Source organism: Abrus precatorius, unplaced genomic scaffold, assembly GCF_003935025.1.
Source record: "Abrus precatorius isolate BTA unplaced genomic scaffold, Abrus_2018 Scaffold3, whole genome shotgun sequence".
Lineage (NCBI taxonomy): Eukaryota > Viridiplantae > Streptophyta > Magnoliopsida > Fabales > Fabaceae > Abrus > Abrus precatorius.
Genome location: NW_020874373.1, coordinates 10925820 through 10945888, shown reverse-complemented (window position 1 = coordinate 10945888; position 20069 = coordinate 10925820). Strand labels below are relative to the sequence as shown.

The 20069-nt window shown below is 24.8% G+C and overlaps 1 protein-coding gene across 1 annotated transcript; it reads left to right on the top strand.

Annotated features, from left to right (window-relative positions):
* The first annotated feature begins 1347 nt into the window (after nucleotides 1–1347).
* Nucleotides 1348–8127, top strand: LOC113862166 (ABC transporter G family member 15-like). Its single transcript, XM_027495290.1, has 9 exons — nucleotides 1348–1498; nucleotides 4681–4760; nucleotides 5089–5550; nucleotides 5643–5765; nucleotides 6031–6147; nucleotides 6480–6764; nucleotides 6849–7121; nucleotides 7204–7311; nucleotides 7768–8127. The coding sequence occupies exons 1-9, from the start codon at nucleotides 1348–1350 to the stop codon at nucleotides 8125–8127; spliced, it is 1959 nt and encodes a 652-aa protein (XP_027351091.1).
* The last annotated feature ends 11942 nt before the right edge of the window (nucleotides 8128–20069 follow it).

Here is a 20069-nt window from a genome sequence, read left to right as displayed (position 1 = left end):
TTATAAGTTTGATAAATAAAATATTTAGAGAAGTTATTTTCTTTTAAAATTTTTAAAACTAAAATTAATTAAGAATTATTTATGAAATTTATTATTTTTTATAGCATTAATTTTATTTTTATTTACTTTTCTTGTTAATTTTATTTTAATTTTTAAAATAAAATTTTTATTATTTTATGTAAACTTTCACTTTCAAATTTTTTGTGAATATTTATGTTTATCTTCGTAACTTTTTTATTCTTTTATATAAATTTTCATATTTTTCATAAATGTGTTGTTTATATTTATAAAATTTATAATATTTAATTTATTATTTGTAATATTTTCAAAATTTTCAACAACTACTATCATTTTTAGTTTTGTGTAAAAACATCTTCTTCTATTAAAAATTCTTGAATTTATTACTTTCATTCATGTTTTCTCAAAATTTATTAGTATTAGTATGCCTTTCACTCTACTATCTATTATAGTATTATATGTATAAAATGTAATTACTTTTTAACGTTTATATGTTTAGACACGATACAATATATGTAATTTGTCCTTTTGTTCAGAATATCATTATTATATTTATCTAACATTTTTCAGTGTACTATATTTAATTAATTTTATTATCATGCAAATTTTTTAAATTTTTACGTCTTTTAATCTTTATAATGAACTATATATATTTAAGATTTATAATTTTACAGAAAATTTCCATTTTCTCAAATGATCCATTGATATTTAATTTATATTTATATGATTTTTACGAGATAAGTGCCATACACTATTAATTTTATATTTTTTTATAATATTCAAAAATTATTCTAAAAATACAGATGATTCACGTATACACGTTTTATTATACTTAAATATATGATATTTTAATTTTTTATAATAAAAAATTATTTTTAATAATATAGGTTTAAAAAAATGTGTCACTTTGAATATATTAATAAATATTAATTATAAAATTATATATTTACAAGCGTTATATTTATCCAAAACTTGATATGTATGATAAAATAAATATATCACATTATTTGATATTTATAAAAGGTCATTAAATGAAATAACTCTTATTAGAATTATTCTTGCATTAACTTTATCTCCACTATCTCTTAAAATATGCCTTATATAATTATGTATAAATTTTATATAATCTATATTAAAATTTAACAAAGCATAAGATTTTTGTTAAAAAAAATATTGAATTAAGGTGAATATCATGCGCGCTCTAATATATAGAGAGAGCAGGAGCAGCGTGGTACAAGAGTAAGCAATTAACTTGGGAGAGAGAAGAGAACACAAACAGTCCCAAAAAGAAGTAATAGTACAGTAAGGCCCAACACAGAAGCTATGGTGATGGTGTGGGAAGATCTAACAGTTGAATGCTTTGGAACACACAAGAAGAAGCTGCTTACTGGAATCACTGGTTTTGCTGAACCTGGTCGTATTATGGCCGTCATGGGTCCTTCTGGCTGTGGCAAAACCACTCTTCTCAACTCTTTCACTGGTCTCTCTCTCTCTCTCTCTCTCTCTCTCTCTCTCTCTCTCTCTCTCTCTCTCTCTCTCTCCATATTTTTATATATAGCTTTAGATGATTCATGATATCTTGCTTCTGGAAACTGAAGCTCTTCTCTATGGCTATGCTGCTCGCTGTTATACGATGAATTCTTCACTTACTTTATACTAAAAACGTAAATAAAATAGTCGACCAGGTTTAAACCGTGGTTTTTTCTTTCGTGATTTATTTAAACTTAATAGATGGTGAAAGTAAACACAATAAAAAGGTTAGAAACTAGTTAATTTTATAGTATTTTCATGCTGGAAAATTAAACTTAAAAACTTTTTTCGAGCACTTAAGGTATTAAACTCACATGCTTATATGTTTTGCATTTACTGTCTTTTCCATGAAATTCAATAGAAAGGTTGACAGATTGATTTAATAGAAAGATTTTTAACTTAATTCACTTTTACTTTCTTTAATTTGTATTGTGTGAGATTTTGGTATACTACTTTTTTTTAGCTAACTTTTTTTATTTTAAAATTTCAGTTAATTTAATTTCTCTATTAATTTTCTTCAACTAAAAACTTTAAAATTGTAATTTTTATTTCAAAATATTAAAAAATAAATAAATTTAATTATTTTATATTATAAACATTGAGAATATTTCAACTTTTTTGTATTCAAAACTCACTGACCAAAGCATCAACTTTCATCCAAAATTAAAAAAAAAAAAATCTAATCTTATATCTTATTAAGAATCTTTTGACAAATTATTAAATTTCTCTTTATATATCTTTTTAAAATTTTATTTTTTAATTATATTCGTTATAAATTTCAAATATTTAAATAAATAAACACGATGCTCTTTTTTATCAAATATTCATAGATGAAAAAGTTTAACAATATACAGTCAAGAAAAATATCAAAAGCATTACAACAATTCATAGTAAATAGACAATAAAAGATCAAACATGTATGATCAATGTTAAACACAACTTAGCAATCTTTTAAACATTAAAGGCATGTTTATCAAACATGATAAAATAAAGAAATTGATAAAGATAGGATATGAAGAGAATGATAACATTATAATTTTTTTTAATGTTTGAGATAAATAAAAAATTGGTAAAATAAAATAAAATTATATTTAAATAATAATCTTACTCTTTTATCAAAATTATTCAAAATTTTTACTTTTCCATATATATATATATATATATATATATATATTTTATGTACATATAATATTAAAATTTAATGTTAAATTATAATAAATTTATTCAATTTTTTTACTATTAAAATTTAATTTTAGGTAAGAAATAGACTAAAAAATTAAACTACAATAATATGATAAGATAACTTAGTTGAATAAACTATATCCTGCTAATCAACAGACACTAAAAATAAAAGATAAAATATTTTCTCTTGTCATCTTTTTCTTGTCTACTAAAAAAAGTGTTAAATATAATAAAATTAAACGCAATTTTTTAACTTTCCTACGTAACGAACATAAGAAGTAGGCTTCTCATTTTTTTTCTTTTTTCTTTTTTTCTTCTTCCAAATTAGTGATAACTATAATAAATTGGAAGTAAACGAAAAAGGAGTCAAATATAGTAAATAAAATGAGAATAAGGTAAATGATAAGAAAAGAAATAAATAAAAAATAAACCCTCCTTACAGAGAGACAAAAACTCACACTATATATAATAAAAAATAAATAAGAAAAAAAAACTTCACATAAGAGGGAAGAACCTACAAGTGAAAAACTCTTAAAGAAGTCAAGGTTTTTTTTTTTTTGGGCAAAATAAGCAAAATTTAAAAAATTACTAAAATAGAATATTAGTAAAACATATTTCTTATCTAAGATAATTTTTGTCATATCACTAATATTATTCTAGCATGAGACAATACTTATTTTTTTAATAATAAAATAATAAGTGTCACATTTTATGAAGACAATACTTGTTTTTTATTATTATTAAAATAATAACAAACGATAAAAAATAAAAGATTAAAATATATAAGAATAAAGTAATAAGATAATAATGAAGAATACTAAAAAAAATATTATTATTATATATTTTTTTTCTAAAAATAAAGACAAAATTCACTTATTTTTGACTTGTTTGTTTTTTTTAAAATATATTTTTTATTTTAAAAAAATAGAAAATATTATTTGTTAAGGTAAGTTTTAAAAACTACTTTTAAAAATAAGCACTGCCTACCCACTAACCCAATTGATGCTCCATCGTCAATTTAGTTATCTTTTTGTGACATTAGATTTTAACTCTTTCCATAAACATAGCATATCTATACCAATTCAAAGTCCCAACGAATTAAAAGGTATGTAAAAGATAAGTGGTATGGTAGAAATTTGACTTCACCGTTACCCCAAATGCTTGGACTCCATTGGTATCAAAAAAGAACTCTTCATTAAAGGTCTGTCCTTTATTCAAACGATATTTGTTATTAAGATACGACACTTATTTTTATTACTAAAAAATAATAAATCTATATTTAAAATGATATGACCAAAATTATTCTAAACAAAAAAATATATTTTATCAATATCTTATTTTAATTTTTTTTAGTTTTACTCTATTTTGGAAAAAAAAAAAAAAAACCTCATACGGAGTCACAGCTCTCGAACTGGATGTTAGGGTTAAAAGCTCATGACAGCCCACCCTTTATCTTGGGTCATTAGAGTAAAGGGCCCAAAGAAAGGAACCTTACTCCAGTAAGCCACACCTAAGTTAAATGGGCATGCGTCTGCAGATTTCTTATTCATTTAAGTCCGTTAAATTATAACATTTTGAATTTAAATCTTAAATCTAAATTATTATTATTTTTAGGTTAATTCATTTAGACTTTTCTCTTATCTTAGATTTAGAGTGATTCAATTCATTTAAATATAAAATGTGAATTTAAATTAAACTTGAACTCCTATTTTAATGGCCGGATAAAAAATTAATTTTTAAGTGCTAGTTTTAGTCCCCAGTTTCTTCTTTGGATCCTTATGTGTAAAGCTGAAATTTCTTCGACAAAAATAAAATGGATAACATCTTTTTATAATACTACAGTGTAGAGTTGATCGAAATATAAACAAAGTGTCATCTCTTATGAATATGAAGACGACAGTGCGTGGAAAATATTATAGTGAAAGCAACGAATGTTAACATTTTTTGTAGGAAGACTTCCAACAAATGTTGCAGTAAGCGGGAACATTCTACTCAATGGGAAGAAGAGAAGCTTATATTCCAAAGATGTGGTAAGATAACAAACCATACAATGTTGCTAGAAGTAAATTCCATGATCGGAATAACTCATGTCATTCGTTTAACAGATAATGTGGTCATGTTAGAAAAAGAAAGATATATTTTTTATTAAATAACAAGTTGTCATAATTGATTATAGAATTTACTAGTTAAATTTTATCAAAATTATGGTTTTTTCTTTTTAACATGACTATATTACATTTTTATTATTTGACAATATGAGAAGATTGAAATCCATAATAGCTTTATCCTATCTCTTGGTTTGCTTTAAAATATCCACATGTACTAGTGCTCATGTTTGTATAATTGTTGAATTTGCAGTCTTACGTGGCTCAAGAGGAACTTTTCTTAGGAACTTTGACTGTGAAAGAGACCCTCGCATTCTCTGCAAACATGAGGCTCCCTTCTAAGATGACCAAAGAAGAGATAAATAAAGTTGTTGAAGAGACAATAATGCAAATGGGTTTAGAAGATTGTGCAGATAATAAGATTGGGAATTGGCATTCCCGGGGTATAAGTAATGGTGAAAAGAAGAGACTTAGCATTGGCCTTGAAATTCTAACACAGCCCCATGTCTTGCTTCTTGATGAACCTACTAGTGGACTTGATAGTGCCTCAGCTTTTTATGTGATCCAAGCTCTATGCAGCATTGCTCATAATGGAAAACTTGTTATTTGTTCCGTTCACCAACCAAGTAGTGAAACTTTTAATCTCTTTGATGATTTGCTTTTGCTCTCAAGTGGGGAAACTGTTTATTTTGGAGAAGCAAAGATGGCTCTAAATGTACTTAACTGTTTGACTTTGACTACACATACAATGCGTGTGATAATGTTTGTTGACAATTTTCTGAGTTACTAAATAAAGTTTGGGAACAGTTTTTTGCTGATGCAGGGTTCCCCTGTCCAACTAGAAGAAATCCTTCCGATCATTTCCTTTTGTGTATGAATTTGGACTTTGATTTTATTACTGCAACATTAGCGAAGACACAAATATGTTTGGTATGTATGAGAGCTCTGCAGAGTGTCTATTACCACTTCTTTGTGTCTATGTCACTTTTATTTATGAAATTTTTATGTGAAATACTCTCATTATTAGTATGATTATAAGAGAAAGAAAAAGAGTATTTTAGACAAAATTTACTTAAATAGGACTGACAATGGATACTTGAAGTGTCTACAGACACACAAGACATTGGAGCTTTATTTTTTTAGATTTTCAATTGATAATGCTTTTGAATGTGGATTTTAATGTTCTAATTGACAGTCTACATCCAATTCGACAATGGAAATGAGAACATCAGAGATTAGAAGGACACTCATTGGGAGTTACAAAAGTTCAATGCCCATGATTACAAGAAGAATTCAACAACTGAAACCCAATGTAATGATTTGTTACTCAATGTTTATCATTAGTTTTCTTTTCTACACAAATCCCATCTTTGTTATTTTTTATTCACCTACTTTAGAAAACCAATATATTGTTTACCAATTACAAGATCACTAGGGATGAGCATAGAAAATCATGTTCCTTCTTGAATCCTTAGTAAGTCTTCCTTCTAGAGAAAAATTGAAAAATCTATCAATTCATTTTAGACATTAAACCATTCAGAAAACAATCAATTTGCCTTTTCTTTTCTTCCATTTTTGGGATGGAGTTATTGTCTTAGGTAATTTGTTAAGTGTACAACTTAGCTGAGAGATGCAAAGTTGCAGGAAGAGCAACAAATTGAATCCAATGTAAGGAGCAATAGCAGCTGGTGGAGGCAACTGTGTACATTGACCAAACGATCCTTCCTAAACATGACTAGGGATATTGGTTACTACTGGCTGAGGATAATATTCTACATATCTGTAGCAATCAGCATTGGCACCCTCTTTTTTCATGTTGGCACAGATAACTCCTCAATATTGGCTAGAGGAAAGTGTGTCTCATTCATATATGGGTTCATGATTTGTTTGTCATGTGGTGGATTACCATTTTTCATTGAAGAATTGAAGGTACGAAAATTGTTCCTTATACTTAAATTTTTTTTAAAATTATACTATAAATTTTGCTGTATATCTAATCACAATAAAAAGTAGGTGTTCTATGGTGAAAGGTCCAAAGGGCATTATGGAGAGGCTACATTTGTACTATCAAACATCATATCATCATTCCCTTTCCTTGTTCTAATATCGCTCTCCTCTGGAATAATCATTTACTTCATGGTTCAATTTCATCCGGGTTTAACTAATTGTGCATTTTTCTGCATCAACTTATTTTGCTGCCTATCTGTTGTTGAGAGCTGCATCATGGTTGTAGCATCAGTGGTCCCAAATGTGCTAATGGGCATAGGAACAGGAACTGGTGTAATAGTAAGCAAACCAATTTTCTCTTCCCCTTAAATAATAAGGTTTATTAGAACTTGATGATCAATTTCTTTGATTTTGATTGTAGATCTTCATGATGATGGCCTCCCAAATCTTTAGACCCCTACCTGATATTCCAAAGTTCTTTTGGCGTTATCCCATGTCCTATCTCAGTTTTGCTACTTGGGCAGTGCAGGTATAATCTTTAGTGCTTTTGGAATTAAATCAAAACTGAATAAAAATTAAAAAGTGGTTTGGCTTTAGAAAATATTTTTATTTTTATTATTACTTTTAATTGAAAAACTGTCACATTATTTTTATTTTAAAAATATTGTATAGAAAACAATAAAAATATTACTTTTTCTTTGTTTTTGATATTTCTTGTACAATTTTTTGAAAATGTGAAATAGAATAAAAATGAAATGATAGTTTGATATAATTAAAAGTGAAAGCAATATAAAAACAAAAACAAAAAAAGAAACGTTTTCTTTTAAAAAACCAAACTACCTCTTAGAATACACTAGCTCATGACATTGTGCTTTCTACATTATAAAAAGAAATAATTAAGCTCCAATTACTATTATTATAGCATTGATGAGGAGATTATCTTCAACTGAATGCTAATACTTTGTCATGTTCTTTGCAACTCCAGGGACAATACAAGAATGACATGCTTGGGGTTGAATTTGATCCTTTGCTACCTGGGGACCCAAAAGTTTCCGGAGCACAAGTCTTAACATTTGTATTTGGGGTTCCATTGGATCATGACAAATGGTGGGATTTAACAGCATTGTTGACCTTATTGTTAGTCCACAGATTGGCTCTTTACTTAGTGCTTCGGTTTGTGAAAAGACTTAAATCACCTGTGTCATGGTTTTATGCCAAGGAAAGTCTACACTTTGCAGAAAGATGTTTACTCAATAAGAAGCCTTCTATCTCTTCCAAGAAACGAGAGGCTCTACATCCTTTATCGTCTCAAGAGGGTCTTATGTCCCCAAACCTTGCCATATAATAGTAATTTGACATGGTGATGTAAATTAAGCGTCAGAATTTTTACATGAAGACATTAAACATTAAACACCTTTGAGTTAAATATGTTGATTAATTCATAACATTAAACATGTATATTGAGTATTGAATAATAATATTGTTGTGGTGAAAAAATAATAGTCTATTTTATTTTTCATAAATATAAATTTTATTTTAAAAATATCCATGATATTAAATAGTATAATTAGTAATTTGTATATTTAATAATACTAATAAAAAAAGATATAAAAGAAATTTAATAATTAATATATTTTAAATTTATCATTTATTTTTATAATAAAGATAGAAAAATATTTAATTTTATTTTTTATAAAAAAATCGGAAAAAGTATTAGTTATGAATTCACTAATTATATTTTAAAAATATTATATGCTGGTTTTTTAAAAAGAACATGTTTTATCATTCAACAACACCTTTTTCCCATGCTTGAGCAAGCTACAAATTATCAGTCTCAGCTGCAATCGCGTGTAGCCATCAAAGACATGGAGCATTGGCAATATGAGTACTTGCTTTTGTGTCCAACCTTTTTGATGCTGCAACTAATAATTGACCTTTGTCATATCTAATAACTGCACCAAAGCCAACATTTATATCTAGTTTCACAAAATTAGTTAGAGGTAACCATCATGACTAAAATGCAAGAGCATTAGGGATAACATATGTATTTTGTTAAGTTGGTTCCACCACGTACATTAGTTGATGGAACCATTTGTTTCTTCTGTACCATAGTGCTCAGGTAATGTTAAACATGCACATTATAGCCTCACAGCTGATGGATAGAAAGGGCTCAACCACTTCTTGAAATCTACATCATCCTGGACTTCAATACACGGGCCTAGTGGAGAAGCAAACCAAATTTGCTTTGCATCTTCCCAAGTTACCAGAGCATGAAGTGTTGACTCTTCCTTTAAGCCACAAAATGGACACTATTCTTCTACTTGCATCCCTTTTTGGCCCAAATTATGTTGAACTTGGAGGATATTTAGGCATGCTCTCAATATAATATCTTTACAATACTGAATAGTACCTACTTTCCAAATTTTCTATTGTTGGATATGAATTGGATTTGGATTAGAAGTGCCCTCAACAGGATTGTTCTTATTCATAACAAAACTATTCTATTTCCACAAAATATTCACCATCTTACTATTCCTCTTGGTTTCTTATTATACCCAATGGTACTTACAAGGTTTTTTCAACTTCATGGATTGAGAAAATGGAGTAGAGAGCTATTTATTCCATTGCCTATTGACATGATCAATTAAATGCTGAACCAGAAACACGTAGTATAACACTTGGAAGAAATTCGCTGCATTAGGGATCCACTTGTGTCTTCAAATTTTTACATTAACCCTCTTCCGGTAAAACCCTTCCACGATAACCCATTTGGCTACACAGATTCTATTCCATGTAAAGCTTACGCTTGGAATGATTTCCTTCAGAAAAATATTTTTCCCTGAACATTTTTTCCATCATTGAGTTCTCCATTTTCAAAATTCTCCTCCATTTTTCCCAATCCTGTAGGTTTCTTTGGCTTTGGTAATTTGCTTCTGTAATAATTTAAGCACGTGAGGAGAACACAAACCAAAAAGATAGTCCACTTAGGTAGATAGGCCCATGACTTAAATATCATGTCAAGCTTCTTATTCTTAAATATCACATGATTCTAACTATCCAATAATCACTCTTCAATCTCCTACTCCAGAAGCCTTTATAACTCAACAAATCAGCATATTTTGAGTAAGATAATTCTATTTTTTCCAAATTGATCTTTCGGAAATAGAAATTATTGTTTGAGGTCCTACAAGATTTGCTCTTGCGGAAATTATGCTATCATTTGCAATAAATAAAAAAATGCCATGACAAGCACAAGGTAAAATGTTAATTCCATATAAGAATTTATTTGCAATTGCTTTATTAATCATAACAGAAAAAACTTAAGCACAAAGTATAAGCATATATGAGAATAAAAGATCTCCCTGTTTGAGTCCTCACTGAAGAAAGTGAAAATTAGAAAGAGATAGTAATAACGCCCTTCATGATAAGAGACATTCAATGCACCGGGAAGTCAAGTTGTTGAAGAGTACTGTACAAAAAAGCCATTTCATTGTTCCAAGGCTTTGAGATATCAACTTTAGAGCCATCATCATGCCTTTTCTTCCTTTTGTTCTATGTTTATACATATAAAATGAAAAAAATTTAAACGCTATTAAAGTATTATTTGTGATTGATTAATTTTGGCACAAAATACTCTGACTTTCATAAACTATATAAGACAAAATATAATTTAAGCCCTTGTAAGTTTTTATAAATATCCTTTAGACTTGAATACATGTCTTTATCAAGGGTTGCTAATATTCTCAAGTATTTGAGAAGAAAAGTTTTAGAGAGGATAAAAGAATAAAATTTATATTCTAAATAAATATATTTAAAATTAATATTTTTAAAATTAAAAGTATAAATTAGTAGATTAATATAAACTTAATATATTAATATAAATTTAATGTATTTCTTCTTTCTTTTTTTTTCAAATATTCCTTCCCAAACGTTCTTAAAAAAGATTGCTTGGGTCTCCTAGAAGATATTTTGAAGCGAATCAGTAATAATGACCTTTCTAGATAAGAGTTCAAATGACTTTTGTGCAAGTAGAAGGACTTGTACTATATTGAAAGGTGTTAATTTGGTTTTTTCAAAAATTATTAGTAATCGTGGAAAAACTCTCTTTATAACATTTCTAAATTAATGGTGTATATACCTGAGATAACGGAGATAGATTAGTAGAAAAGAGAAAGAAAGTGATAAAATAATGAAAAACGAAATAGAATAGAAAATAAAGATTTAAGAAATGTATAAAATAAGTTAAAATTAAGGTACGTGAATAACAAAATTAAAATTTTTTATTTAATTGTTTCTTTTTTAGTGAAAATTTGGGAAATATGATATGTAACTATTTTAAAAGTTACTTAACGAAAAGGGGACCTTTTCCCGGTGTCAACGAGGGACATTCCATATATATTAAAGGTAAAAAATATAAATTAATAATATTTTTAGTTAAATAAAAACAAGATAAAAAAAATAACTTTTGAAACACGAGGAAAATTATTTAAAAATATGAGTAATAATATTTTTTTTGTTAAAGAAAGATAAAAAAAGATGAAAATTATTTTAGTATAATTTTTAATTTTAATTTTTTTATTTCCTTATTTTCTTCTTTAAAGAAACAAGGGGCAGAGATGTTCAAAATCAAATCAAAAAATTTTTAAACAGTTAAAATAATTAAAAAAAATGAAAATGGTTAAATTGAAAATTAATCAAACTAAAATGAAAATTTTATTTTATATTATATTTTAGTTTAATTTTTAAATCATATTCTTAAAATTGAAATAAAAACGAATAAAACAAAATTTATAATAAATATATTATTTTTATATATAACAAAATTTTAACTCTATTTTATTGTAACATTGTATAAATTTATTACATTATTTTTATTTATTTTAATTTCTCATTTTTTAATTAAATATTTTTTTCTCTAATAATTTATTTTTTACTTATTTATTTTATGTTTTTTGCAACTTATTTTAATTTTTAAAATACTTGAACTTTAAAAATAAATTAAAAATCATATAATGGTAAATGAAAAATAATATAAATTCAATTGATATTTTGCAATTTTGACTTTATTTAATTTATAAATTATATTCAAATTAAATTACATATTATTTTTATATACGATTTTAATGACTTTCTCTGTAAAAATTTAACCAAATCCGTAAACAATCGTAACAGCTGAACTGAATCACTGGTGATTGGTCAGACCCGCATCAAACATAAAAAGCTCAGTCAATTGAACATTCAATGCTCGTGACGTGTGAACAGTGTGAATTATCAGCTTTTATTGCACGACCATAACGTGTTCTGAATCTTCTGCTAGAAATTGTTAAGACCATTTATGGAATCTATACGCCCAAGAAAATCCTTTTTTTCAAATTTTATTCTTATACTTTACGTTACGTTACCTCTAAATTTTTTTATTATTTTTATTTTTATTTTATTTTGTTTATTTTATTATTTAAATTAAGTTGTTATCTTAAAATTTTAAATATTACAGATATAATATACCATTAACTTATATAAATTTACAAAGTAAAAAATATAAATAATTAAATAACACTCTAAAAATATTTATTATATTTTATATATTTCATTTATTATTTATACAAATTAATAATATATAACATTTTATTATAACTAAAATAAACTTTTAAGAGGAGAGATTTAATTTAAAAACTAAAAAATGAAATATAAATAATTAAAAAATTAAAGAGATAAAAATTATATAGATGTAGAACGCAATATATATTAATTACTTAATTATATGTTATCATATTAGTGTAATATTTTAATTTTTAGTAATTAATATAAAAATTATATTTACAGTCTATTTTAATTTATTGACAGATTAAAAAATTTACAGTGCACTAAATTAAACTCTTAATTTTTATTTTAAAAAATGTTTTTAAACTTTTCTTTTATCCCTTTAAACTACAAAATTATTCATCAAAATTTTATATTTAAGTAACAAATATTTCTCCAAAATTATATAGTTAATTCATCTAATACATCTTAATTCTTAATAGATAATTGATTTCAATAATCTTAATTTGGCACAAACTTTGTAGTGAAATGTTGTGAATAATATTATTTAAATAATGTACGTAATTATGAAATAAATATAACTTTTATACAATTTAAACTTTTCATAAAATATTATTTTATTATACTATAGTTTTTTATGATTTAAAATTTATTCAAAATTATTCATATTAATTGAAGAAATCAGTAAACTACGTCAAATTTACAAGACTTAACACTTATGTAACCCATCAATCCAATCCTTCACAGGATTAGAAAAAATGGAATGTATTATTGATGCATGGATTGCAAGAGAATAATAATTAAAAACAATTATAAAAATATAACACTTAAAATAGAAGAAATTTATATAAAAGAGAAAAAGATAATTAAGATCTTAGATCCTCAACAAATTTTAAAAAATTATGAAAAAATAATTGATCTATAAAAATATTAAAAATGATCTCAATAACTTAGGTGTAAAACTAAAAAGAATAGTGTTTTTTTTACAATAAATTAATTTTATTAAAATAATTTTAAAGTAACTTGTTATTTATCAACTTAAATTTAGAATGAGTAAAATTTATTAAACTAACAAATAAAATTTACAACCTTAAATGACTTGGAAGCTTAAATATAGTATAAGTTTATAATTTTAACGTACAATTTTAATATTATATATAGTTTTCATTTAAAATAAAATGATTAAAAGATGTAATACGTTTATAACATTAAATATTATAAATTTTAATAAAATATTATATAATAATTTTTATTATGTGTTTTTAAATAAATATTAAAAAAATAACAATTTTATGACATGTATTTTTATTTTTATTTTTTATAAACAGGAGACATTATTACAAGCGTGGAAATGATGACTATAAGATTATCAGGAGAGAGAGCGAGCAAAGCACACCAACACAAGTTGACGGGAGTGAATAAGGAAAACGAGTAGAAAAGAATAATATCATAACGTAAATAATAGGTAACGGTAAGGCCTATTGGCACCCGCGCAGCGGAGGCCGACTCCTGTCTCCGCACCCTATGTTCTTCCCTGTGAAGAAATTTTTCTCTCATTCCCGTTTTTCGCTTTCTTGCGGATCCTCACAAATTTCTCTAAAAATACATTAAAATTATATTTTTTAAAAGAACGGTACTTTGAGAAAAAATAAAAATGCTAACTGTAACACATCTACTCAATTGAGTATGAAACTTAGGCTTTTTGATATATTTTTTATTTTAAATAAATAAGTAAGTTATTTAAGTATTTTTATATATACTTGACAACCTGCGGGTGGAGGAACTGGTCCCTATCCATGTCCCCGTCTCCGAATTAGCCGCGGAAGAATTTTCATCCCCATCTCTATCTTCACGGATGAAAATTATGCGGATAGGGATGGCAATGGTAGGGTACTACAGTACCCATCTTCATAGCCGCATTTTAAAGAAATACTCGTACTCGACCTCATACTCGCGTGGGTATGAACATTAATCCTCGTACTCGTATCTTCTGGGTACCCGTATACCCGTCTTATACCTATTACTCGCGCTTGTTTGAGAAAAAATTATTTATAAAGAAAAATATGTTTATATAATTTCACATAAGTAGTATAATAATACAAAAATTCAATATGTAGTTGTCGAACAAGGTATAAATATAGATAAAAAAACAAATATTCAAAGATCGTAAATGTTAAATGTATCTTAATATAATAATTTTCTAAACTAAAATTCTTAGAAACAATAAGCAAAATTAAACACACAAGTTATTTTTCAGTGATAATCCTATCTTGTGTGAGATTTGATTGATTGGTAATGTCAGAACGACAACGAAATAGATCTGTACAATGGTTGTCCCTTCGTGTGGGATCACTTAGTAACCTCTTGTGACGGCATTAACAACTAACTCTAATGAATAACATTTCATAGTTATTAAGTTTTAATGAGACAAACATTGAGAATAAGAATAGAGTTAGAGTAGAGAAGTTCAATACTAACAATAGAAAGTTGATACATAAAATATTTTTTTTTTACTTTTGAATTTGAAATTGTAAGAAAAATAATAGATTTAATTAAAATAATATAATATAATTAATATATATATATATATATATATATTAATACTAGTATTTTTTAACTCATATACTATACGAAAGTATTTTATCAAAAATATAAATTTTTGAAAAATTATTTTAGTGAATTAAATATTTCTAATGTATATAAATTTTAAAAAAAAGAATTTGAATAAAAGATAAATAGTTACAATAAAATTTTATAATAAAGAAATATACGTGTATATTAAAAAAATTATACTTTTTTATCTTAAAAAAATTAACAAATAAAAATTAACAATAATTTTTTATATTTATATCTTTTCAAAAACTTCTTTGAATGTGAATAAATAATAAGAATAATATTATTTAGATTTAATAAATTATAGTTGTACTTGTAATACATATGTTGCATCGAAAAATATTATTTTAAATTAAAATATAAAAATAAAATTTAAATATTATTAATAAATAATAATTTTAAGGTAATAGTAGGTGATTGTAAAATTTATAAAATATTTATAATATATTTATTATTTATCATTCACTTTATGATTTAAACATCAATATGATTTTATTAACAAAAATATTTGTGTAAAAAATATTTTATGTGTGTCATATATAAATAATATTTTTAAAAAAGTCAATCTCATATTAACTATGTAATAATTAAATTGTGTTAGCCGAATTAAATGATATAAAATAGTAAATAAATTTTTCTATTAAAAATATAAACCAAAATAAATTTTTTGGTTTACTTTATTATTAAATATATTTTTATATTAATCTTATATAACTTCACATAAGTAATATAATAATACAAAAATTCAATTCATAATTGTAGAATAAAGTTCAAGCATATATATATATATATGCGGGTATGGGACGGGGTGGGTACTTAGATACCCATCCCCATTAAAATTTGCGGATTTTTATCCACACACCATACCCGTACCCGTATAGCGGGTAAATACCCTACCCATTGTGAGTAAATTTTACGGGTGTCCATCGGATACTTTACCCATTGTCATCCCTATCTCCGGAGTCCCATTTAGGGCGGTCCCCGCGGGATCCCGCAACTAGAGATTAATTGACACCCTTATAATTAACACAAGTTAGTTAGCTACAATGGTGCTGGTATGAGAAGATCTAGCAGTGGAGAAGAGAAGAAGAAGCTGCTTAATGGAATCACTGGTTTTGCTGAACCTGGTCGGATTATGGCCGTCATGGGTCCTTCTGGCTTAACTCTTTGGCTGGTCTTTCTTTCTCTCTCTTTCTCCCTATTTAGCTTTCCAAGTTATATATATAATCTTGCTTGTGAAAACTGGACTTCTATTGACAATGTAGCTAGCTTGCTTTTCAGGTGGATTCTTGAGTTTTTTGGTACAATGGATTCTTCATTTAGTTCATACTAGAATACTACTAATGTGTAAAATAATGTATTTCGAGTTCCTTGACTTTATCATGAGTTAAGGTAATTCTCCTGCAATAATAATATTCACATGTCCATATAATTTTTTTTATTACATATTATATTCTTTTTTCTCTTCTTTCTTCTTTCTGACAAAATATAAGCCACTCGATTGTATTTATATTATTGAAATTAAAACGTGGCATTTTTGCTCATTATCTTTCAAAAAATTTACAATATCAATTTTCTATATAAACTGATTTATCTCACATCTCGTATATAATATAAGATAACTTTTTATGTTTGAAATGTGTCAAATAAGAAAGAGTTCACTTTTTAGTTTAACATTTTTACGCTTATAAGAATTTATAAGTTAAAATTATATTTTTGGTCCTTTGAATTTAAGTCAAGTTTTAATTTAATTTTATAATTTTTATTTAATTTATTTTTTAAATTTAATTTAAATTTTACTTCAAAATTTTAACTTCTTTTTATTTAATTCAATTTTAATTATTTTTAAGTAAATTTTATTTTTTTATATTTTAACTTAATCAATTTTTTTAAGAAATAATAGTATTTTAGAGAAATTTTTTTATTTTACTGTTAAGTATTGTTAAATATTTTAAATCACCACTAAATTTAATTTATAAAAATACAAATTTGTTATTTTGTAAATAAATAATATACATATTAATTATAAAAATGAATGAATAATAAAAAAATGTTAAAATATATTATTATTTTTTTTTGGCTAAATATCAATATTTTATTAAGAATAAATTTAGAGTATAAAGGCACTCTAATCCATTACAACTCTAAAGGAAATTAACTATACATGTTAAGGGATTATTAATCCAATTCATATATAAAATCGATCTTCTCAAAGGCTTTACTGTAAGTCACTTCTAAGAACGATACTTAATAAAATTAAATATTTCATTAATATTTAATATATTGTTATTAAAGAAAATATTATTTAGAATATTATTTTGTTGAAGCTAAAATTGTCTATACTACTGCAAATCATATTATTACAACTCTCTTCTATTTCTTTTTTTCACATTAAATTTCATACATACTTAATAATATTTCATGCAAATTTTCATATAAGCATAAATCGACACCAAATCATTCATATACCATGTACCGCAATTTCATGGAGATACTGCAATGCAAAAAAAAGATGTAATATGTCATCATCTTTACTATTACACAATCTACAAACTTTTGAGGGAATCATCAATTCACGTTTGCTTAAATTCCTCTATACTAAACTGCATTAAGCAATAGACGTCAAATAAATATTACTGTTTTCCTCGGCTAATATTAAAAACATGTTTTCTAATTCATTTGAAGAAAAAGAATATGATCCTTAGTGGGCTTAATAAATTGGCTACATCAAGAAATTTTCAAGTCTATTTTTTTCTTTTGTTTGTTTAAATTCTTTCTTGCATTTTTATAAATAAATGTTGAGTTATAATAAATATTATACTTATGAGTTAAGATTTGTTGAAACCAAATGTTAAATTTAAACACTTACATCATTCCATAATTTTGTTTATATAAAACAAAATTAATCAATCTAACCGTTTAATAGTTTTATATTATTTTCATAATTATTCATATTAAATTTTACATAATTTAAATTCTCTAGACATGTTATATAAAATTTGAAATTTATTTATATTTTAAAATTATATTAAAATAAAGTAATGAGATAAAATATATCTATTAATTTTGTTTTTATATAAAATTTTATAAATTTATCTACTTGATAAAAAATTTCAAATTAATAATTAAATTGATTAATTTAATATTTTAAATAAAATTATTAAGTGATATAATTGTTTAAATTTAAAGATGTTACTGTTTGCTATATTTTTTCTACGATGAAATATTAGGGTGAACCTTTTGTGCAGGGAGACTTCGGTCAAATGTTCTAGTAACCTAGAACATTCTAATTAATGAGAAGAAGAGAAGTTTGTATTCTAAAGAAGTGGTAAGCAATGGAACATTATAATAAGATACTACCTTTATTTTTTTTTTTATAAGAAATAAAATAAAATATTTTTATCATAATTATAAAAAATAAAAAATAAATTTAAGATACATTAATTGATAATTTTTTTATATTTTTTTTATTATGTTATTAAATATACAAACTACCAATTACAGTATTTAATATGTGAGTATTTTTTAAATAAAATTTATATTTATAAAAAAATAATTAATTTGATTTTTTTTTAATCCTAATAATTTAATGTCTTTAGATCTTAGTAACCGAGAGAGTTTGTGGCTAACATAAATGCAATGATAGTAATATATCTTTATCCGTTCTTCTAGTTTGCTTTAAAATATCCACATGTATAAGTACTCATGTTTGTCGAATTGTTGAATTTGCAGTCTTACGTAGCTCAAGAAGAACTTTAATAAATATAAATTATTTTAATTTATGAGAAGAATTTTATTAATTTTTTTATTCATATAAGTAATAAATTTATTTAAACTCAATCTTAAATCTTAATGAAAGAGGGGACCCCTTCCAGCTATTAGCACTGTCGAGGTCCAAATATGGCCAGAATTTATTGAAATAGGTTTGTATGCGGACGAGGGACATTCTACCACTAATGTTTAGGTGAAAGGAAAACAAAAAGAATAAAAATATTTTTATAGGTAAAGAAAAGTAATAAAAAATAACTTTTAAAAATGTTTCAATTTTTAAATATTTTTAGTTTAATTTTAATTTTTTTTCCTTTTGAAAGGGTTGAACTGAATCATCGGTTGTCTATTTTGTTTAACTGCGAGTGATTTCCTGGTTCAGACCCATAATGATTCAAACCTCCCTAGCCGTGGGAATTGTCGGTGAGATTTTATTGCACGATCTTTCATTTAGAAATTAAAGAACATACATGTAGAATCTTAATATATGGCGTTTTCATTATATTTTTGTTAATTATTAAATAAATTTTAAGATCAAAAATTAATTTGAATGATTAAAAAATTAAGAAAATTTAACGTGAACAATTTAAAATTAGAGAGAAAAAAAGTATCCATAATTTAACATGTTTTACCAAAAGTACAGCTAAGAAAACAATTCTAATTTTGGAGAGACATTGAGTGAGTTAACGTATTATCAACTCATATACGTCTAGAATTTGAGTTTTATTTTTTATTGAATCACAAGACTGATTGAAACGTTTGTTGTAATAAAATGTTACTTAATTTTTTTATTATCTTATATAAACTTTCAGATTTTTCATAAATACGTTATTTATATTCATAAAACTCATAATATTTAATTTATTATTTATAGTATTTCCAAAATTTTCAATAACTACTTTCATTTCTAATTTCATGTAAAAAAAAATCTTCTTTTATTAAAAATTCTTGAATTTATTACTTTCATTCTTTTTTTCTCAAAATTTATTAGTATTACTATGCCTTTTACTCTTTTTTATATATTATATCTATCATAGTATCACATGTATAAAATGTGTTTACTTTTAAACGTTTATATCTTTAAACACGATATTATATATGTAAATTTATTCTTTTGTCTAAGTATTTCATTATTTTATTTATCTAATATTTTTTAGTGTACTATATTTAATTAATTTTATCATTATGTAAAATTTTTAATTTTTACATCTTTCAATTTTTATTATAACATTTAAGATTTATAATTTTACGGAAGCTTTTTTTTTCCTCAAATGATCCATTGATGTTTAATTTATTTTCATATGATTTTTACGAGATAAGTGGCATAGACTATTATTTTTTCTCAAAAGATCCATTGATATCATG

Bases quoted from the DNA above. Each gene is read 5' to 3' on its own strand.
- LOC113862166 (XM_027495290.1), top strand. From the start codon at position 1,348: ATGGTGTGGGAAGATCTAACAGTTGAATGCTTTGGAACACACAAGAAG. The intron at 1,499-4,680 runs GTCTCTCTCTCT...CATTTTTTGTAG, and splicing joins TCTTCTCAACTCTTTCACTG to GAAGACTTCCAACAAATGTT. The intron at 5,551-5,642 runs GTACTTAACTGT...GTTTGGGAACAG, and splicing joins AAGCAAAGATGGCTCTAAAT to TTTTTTGCTGATGCAGGGTT.